At 39.2% G+C, this 7220-nt stretch overlaps 1 protein-coding gene across 1 annotated transcript; it reads left to right on the forward strand.

Annotated features, from left to right (window-relative positions):
• Positions 1–526: 526 nt before the first annotated feature.
• LOC135492556 (uncharacterized) lies at positions 527–5021 on the forward strand. The gene is made up of 2 exons (XM_064779102.1): positions 527–705; positions 2991–5021. The coding sequence occupies exon 2, from the start codon at positions 3006–3008 to the stop codon at positions 4149–4151; it is 1146 nt and encodes a 381-aa protein (XP_064635172.1). The 5' UTR covers positions 527–705; positions 2991–3005; the 3' UTR covers positions 4152–5021.
• The last annotated feature ends 2199 nt before the right edge of the window (positions 5022–7220 follow it).

Raw genomic sequence — 7220 nt, forward strand, 5'->3', positions numbered from 1 at the left:
TATTAGTGATTCGTTTTCAATAACATTTTTATGGTAGGTTCTCCTAGCAGGGATACATCACATATCATATGAGATTGGTCGTTTGAGTGTAACTATGGCACTTTTCTGAACCACTATAGCTATGAACTTGAAATTTGGTGCACATGACTCCCTACGTCATGTCACCTTGGACACCGAATTTCGATCTGATCTGGTACTCAACTTGGCCACCAAGAGGCCAAAACTAAAATTGGTAAAAAGTGCAATATCTCGTTTATTAGTGACTTGTTTTTTGATGATATTCTTATGGTTACCATAATCAATAATGGTACTTACTCCAAGCAACGATACATCACATGTCATACCGACTTTGGTTTGACCTATATACTATACATGTACAATGTTTCTTAACCTGGATGAATTCCAAAGCACCAAATATCTATACGGTGAGCACAATGGCCCCTGGCCGTTTCATCTACTTTCTATGGGTGTACGGCACTCCTTATATCTTTTTGGTTCAAAACCAGATTCGATAATCATCGTACGAGTCCATAGCATTGTTCACACAGAAGAATTTAGACCAAAATATGCTCTTCAGAATGGCACGCAATGAATAATATTTTAGGACACATGATTGGATTTCAAGATATAGACAAGTACATCAGATAGAGAAGGACATTGTGAAAGTGTGGAGGACTCTGAGTGCTTTTTCCATAGCCAACACAGGTAAGGAGGTGTATCCTAAAATGGGGCATGGCGATTTAGCGGATCCTGCGGATTCTGCGGATTCTGCGGAATCTGGTCTGCAGCGGATTTTCTATGTTATGGGTATCCGGTCGTTTCGCTCCCTGACGTTTTTGCCCCCAAACTTAGCCTAATACCATTAGGCCCCCACGTGGTGGCGCTGAAGGTGGCCGCTGCCGTGATGTAATGTAATCAAGCTAAATCAAGAGAGTGTCTGAGAGTCACTCTACCCAAAAATTAGTCGTTTCGCCTCCTGGGACTTGGGGTGGTTTAAGGATCGTTGCCAGGATCTCGAGCTTACCACCTGTCATCGCATGATCTTGCTGGCTGTTTGGTCATCAAGAGTGGGATGATTGACTCGGGTGGACGTTTTAGAAAATTCTTTTCTTTATTATCATGAGAGTGGGAAATTCTCTGTTTAAACTGATTTGTCATCTGGGAGTCCTGGACATCATCAGTCATCATGTGACTTGAATATCTTAATGATGGATCATCAAGGCAATCGTATGTTGCTCGTGCACAATTTTGCGATGTTGTAAAATAAAGAGAGACGTGTCAACCAGGCCAGTGTAGAAGTTTAAAATGTCCCCTGGAAAAAGTGTCCGTCCCTATTGTATTCTGCACGATATTAACAAATTAACGAATGAGCGAAAATGACGTGTGTTTTTCGGGTGCGTAACGACTTCCACGATTACGGGCCAACTCGGCCTGGGTTATAGATCACGGTCAATGGTCTCATTAGGGAGGGTTTTTTTATTCATGCGCCCCCCCCCCCCCCCCCCCCACCGTAGTTCCTAAAATCATTGATTTCTCTGTCCTTACAGTATGTCAGTGTTGATTCAGCAGTTGTTTTGGCAAAGACATGTTTTTTTGGAGTTTCTGAAACCTAGAGCGCTACTCAATAGGCGGCTAACAAGAAACTACGCATTTATACTGTTGTTGCGGACGTATGTGTACACTGAACTTGGGATGTGCGTCGGCCCCGTGTTGAAATGCCGTCCAGTGCCAGTTGGTGCGTTTTTCGCTGATTTGTGCAAAATTCAACATATCTCAAAAGTTCAATGGTTGACCCTCGATTTTTTTTTATTTTTGTGTAGCGTAAACAACTGTCTTTCATGGGAGAATGGTCACTGTAAGAATTATTCAGGAAGAAATGTATAATATTTGGGGTTTTTCGTGATTGTCCGGCCCAATTGGCAATATTGCCATTTGGGATGGTGAACAGAGCTAGGAGCAAATGTGACGCTTATGATTTATTTAAAGAAATAAAATGCCCGATTTAACATCCTGCAGAATCAGGGGAATCGAGTGTTTCCAGTGATATACGACACAAATGGGTTGTCCTCATGCATTCACTTTGGAAACGCATTTTAAAATAGATGTTACGTCCTGTTAATGGGGCACGTCATCATCGCGTACATTTGGGAAAAACTCCCTAACGAGACCAATGCGGAAATCGTCCGATAATAGAATGCAGACATTTTTTTCATGCATGTTGGGTTTTTTCCGAAATGCTTGATAATCTCAGCGGTTTAGACAATTTAACAGTTATGGAATATTACAGATATTTATTATAAGGATAATTTATCATAATTTCGATATTCTCGAGCTGTTTTTATGCTGATTCCGCCCATATTCCGCAGGTTCCGCAGAATCCGCAGGATCCACTAAATCGCCATCGCCGCTAAAATGGGGTTCTAGCTAGGCCTATTGAGCGTATGGGGCCAACACTTGAGTGTGCCAAAATATTTTTTTGAAAGGGACATGCAGGGCTCCCAATTACACTATAAACGTATATAGACACAGTTTAACGGTCGATTCTAAAACACCCTAGTGAGAATATTTCATTTTTAATGGACATGTATATAGCCTCGTTTTCACCACAGAGGTTCAGTTGAGACAACTCAAACCGCTTGGATTGGTGCAAAATGTGGAAGCATTTCAAAAGCATTTAAAAACCACATTATTCTATATTAAATTTGAGATGTTTTAGAATAGAAATTGATACCTCACGTACTGTCGGTATTGATGGTGGAGGGTGGAGCTAAAATATTGGCCAAAGCCTCGGCTAAGCCTCGGTTTTGGTCTACATTTTAGCCCCATCCTCGCGGCTTGGGTGAGACAACCAATACCTCCAGTTCGGTATCAATTCCTTAAATTAGGGGGCGCCCAACATACGGGGGTCGAAATTACAACACAGCACCAACTTATTGTAGCCATGGAATGGGATCTAGGACAATACCCTCAAAAACAATAATCTATTTCAGTATAAAAACACCAACATGGGATCGTCTCCATCTAGCCCAAGTGACAGCTCATTGAACCAGAAGACCGGCAACGCGTGGACCAAAACCTTGTTCTTCGACCCCGAAGCAGACAAACCACAAAAGCAAGAACACACCTTTCCTGACGACGAACTTCTGAGCAAGATGAAGAGTTTGACAACATCCATCTACCAAAGACAGATAACTCGAGTCCGAGTTCATACAGCAGCACACACAAAAAACTGGAAAGACTATGTACCATTCAATCAACATGTGCCCTTTTTTAAACATGGCACACACATTTTCTTGGTTGTCAGAGTTGATACTGAAACATGGTTCTCCCTGGAGATTAATAATGGCGGTATTACAATTCAGCAAAGCCAAAGACTTGATGCTGTAACAAAGTTTTGCCGGGACAGAACGCGAACAAACGTGGACGGACCAAAAGAAGACTTTAAAAAACATAGCAGCTGTGCAAAGGTCACATTGGGTGATTTACTTGCATGGTTACAGAAAAGGTCCAAACAGTGGAGACAGTCAAACTGTTATGATTTTGCTACCGAAATGTTCGAATATCTTACTGAAACGGCACTTGAAATCACAAAGCCTGAGGACGTATGTGGAGATGAGATAATACCTGATGAAGAAGGTAAATATTACGCCTACTTCAACGCAGAAGCTGATCCAGACAAAGGGAGCTCAAAGTATTGGATAACAGACGACCAACTGAAACACCTACTTGAATCGTATCTTGACGCCGATGAGAAAATAAGGACTGTTACTGTCTATAAGAAACCTCTCTCCGAGAAACAGCTGACCTTTGTGCTATTTTACCACCTATTCATAATTTTTCAAACAGATACTTGGTGGTGGTCGATTGAAAAAAATAAGGAAGGCCTTACCATTCAACGGAGCAAGGAACAAGAAGCTGTGCGAGACAGCTACCGACGGGAACCCAGGCTGACAAAGGGCAAAAATTATTGGGAAGTTACTGAAGTGCAATCCGACGCTGGGAACAAGACGATTAAGGAACTGATAGTCTGGCTTGAAGATAAGAAATGGCTCTTCCGCACCTACCACTACTCGTCCAGCAACTGCCAACACTTTGGTAAAGCTGTGTTCGATTATGTATCTAAACATGACCTTCTTAATATTGCAACATAGAAATTGTCACAACGGAAAGAAAATCAAGTCACCAGTATCAAACAATATACTCAGGCTGACTTACAAGGCCACACGTTTTTGTTACTTTCGGTTTTCCAATCAAAAATGTATTTTTTGTGCTTTCAATTGGTCATTTCTCTGTGGACAATATGTTTTCAAGAATAAAAATATCTTCCTCGAAAACTTTTGCCAAATTTATCTGTGGACACTTTCAGTAAAAAAATTTGAATCGAATTACCAGCAAAATTCTCAGTGGGCAAGACATCATTCTTGAAATATCTGTCTTCCATTTCGAAATCATTTCTTTAATATTCCGTGGACAATTAAACTAAAAATTTTAACAAAATATATTCTCATCGAATTTTGAACCAAAAATCATGAGGGATAAAAGGCCATCACATCTTTCTGTTCCATTTCTAGATTCATATAATATCTCTCTGTGGACAACATTGAAAAACGTGAGAATGAGAATGAGAACTTAAAACCTTTTGTGGACGCCTTTTGGTCATCGGACAAATATGGCTTTGAATTGAGGAGAGAAATATGGGCTTGTGACAAAGAAATTAAACATTTTGTGAACATGTTTTCGTGCACAAAAATTTTTCTGTTCGAAATTGAAAAGTAAGCTATTTAAGGACGCTTTTTTAGTCCACTGAAAAATATGGCTTTGAGCCTGAAAAACATTTCGAAATTTGAGAATTTTGTGGGCGTTTTTGGTCCACTGAGTAATGTGGCGTGGAAATATTGATTACTAACATTTTGTGGACATTATTTGGTGCACTGAAAAATATGGCTGTGGGACTAGGAAATTAAACATTTTGTGGACGCTTTTTGGTACTCAAAGGAAAATGGCAATGAAGTTGAGAAATAAAGATTTTTGTGGACATGCAGATTTTGATCAACTGAGCTATAGATAATTATACATTTGTGGACGTGTTTTGGTGCACTGACATATTCTAATATAAAGAAATGAAACATTTTGTGGACATTATTTGGTTCAGTGAAAAAGATGGGCTTTGACAAATGAACTTTTTATGATATTATTTAGTCCACAGAAAGATATGGCTTTGAGACTGAGCCGTTAAACATCTTGTGTATGCTTTTTGGTATTAAAAAAATTGATTCAAATATTTACGATTTGAAAGTGTCCACTGAGAAAATTGCTAGATTTCGAGATAGAAGGGAGATAAAGTTAGGGTGATTTTGTCCACTACAAAATTTGGCTAGAATATCTTTTGAAACATTTTTGAATTTCAATTGTCAACAGAAGAATAAGGAAAACTATTTAAAATGTAAAAGAAGGTTGTTGAAGCATGTCCACAGAGAAATTTAGCTAATAGTTTTATTTTTGAATCGGATGTGTCTACAAAGAAATTTCGTGAAGGGTTTCGAAATTGAAGAGAGGGCGATTTCAGAGTTATTTGTTATTCACAGAGAATTTTGATAATAATATATTGTGAAATATTCTTGAGAAAAAAAGTTGTCCACGGAGAAATGAGGGAAAAGATTTCGAAAAGGAAGGAGGAAGGAGATTCAACGTCCACAGAGAATTTTGATAATAATAATATTGAGAAATATTCATTAGAGAAAAAACTGTCCTGACAGAGAAACTTGGAAGATGATTTCAAATTGGAGGGAGAGATTGAGGTTACAAGAAAGCACTTCATTGTCCACAGAGAATTTTGATAATAATATGTTGTGAAACTTTAAAAAGAAACTGTCCACAGAGATATAATGGAAATATTTAGAAAAGGAAGGAGAGAAGGAGATTTCAAGAAAGCATTGTATAGTGCGCTGGGATTTTTTGTACTGGTATTAGATTTTAAATCTAATATTATTGACACTGATGATCATGATGAACAAGATATTGTTCCACTATTACTGTAACTATCATTGTAGCCTTGTTTCGGGACAACCAAGTTGTCTATTATATATTTAATTAGCCTAGCTTTTGTATAAACAGAGGATTGATGAGCGGTATACATGTATAGCAAGATTGTGAACCATCATGATGGACTGGATATTGTATCACTATCATTGTAAATACACCTATCATTTTAGCCTTGTTTCGGTATAACCAAGTAGTACTACAAAGGTAATTAGCCAAGTTTCTGTATAAACAGAGGGATGTTGAAATGTGTTTAGCAAGGTTGTGAGCAATCATCAGGGACTGAAAATTGTACCACTATCATTGTAACTAGCATTGTAGCCTTGCTTTGGTGTAACCAAGAAGTTTACTATGAATGTAATTAGCCTCGTTTCTGTTTAAACAGAGGATTGGTGAGGGATGTAGAGCAAGATTGTGAGCCATCATGATGGACTGTACATTGTATCACTATCATTGTAACTAGCATTGTAGCCCTGCTTCGGTGTAACCAAGAAGTTTACTACAAATGTCAATATTAATTTTCACAAAACTGATACCGTCTCATAATGTTTTGCGACAACTTTTTAGTGAATCTGATTGCTTAAGGCTTACAGACCTAAAACAATTAACAACCAACAACGCAGATTTTATTCGCTTCGATGTGGACACAACGGCCGTCACCATCTTTCTGATGGTGGCACGTCGCATGCACAGCTATAATATGGTTCACGGTCACGTGATGAAACGTCACCGTGGAACCTCCTTTGTAATGAAATTGACGTTCTCTACGAGTCTTGCACAATGCATTGGAAGCTCTACATTGAAACACATGGATGCTTTCTATCATGCTTTGCTCAAGACTCGTTCTATGCCGCTTAGGCTACTGAGGGGCCATTTCAGAAGTGAAAAATCACCCAAAAACAAAATTTTCGAGTAAGCGGGAAAACAGGAGGCGGGCGCTGATGCTTAACTTAAGATTTTTTTATGTGGCCTTAGTGTTAGGTGTTGGTGTTAGTGTCAGTGTGGCCACAGCTCCAAACACCTGGTCTGGGTTAACACCGTCATTAACACTCAGTGTCAACACCCAGTGTAACACTGGGAATGGATGTCGATGTCAGTGTTAATCTGTACCCCCAAACACCAAGTATGAATTAACACCGATGTCAACACTCGGTGTTATCACCGTGATCCACTGGGTGTTG

The sequence above is a fragment of the Lineus longissimus genome, chromosome 8 (assembly GCF_910592395.1).
Source record: "Lineus longissimus chromosome 8, tnLinLong1.2, whole genome shotgun sequence".
In the NCBI taxonomy this organism is placed as follows: domain Eukaryota; kingdom Metazoa; phylum Nemertea; class Pilidiophora; order Heteronemertea; family Lineidae; genus Lineus; species Lineus longissimus.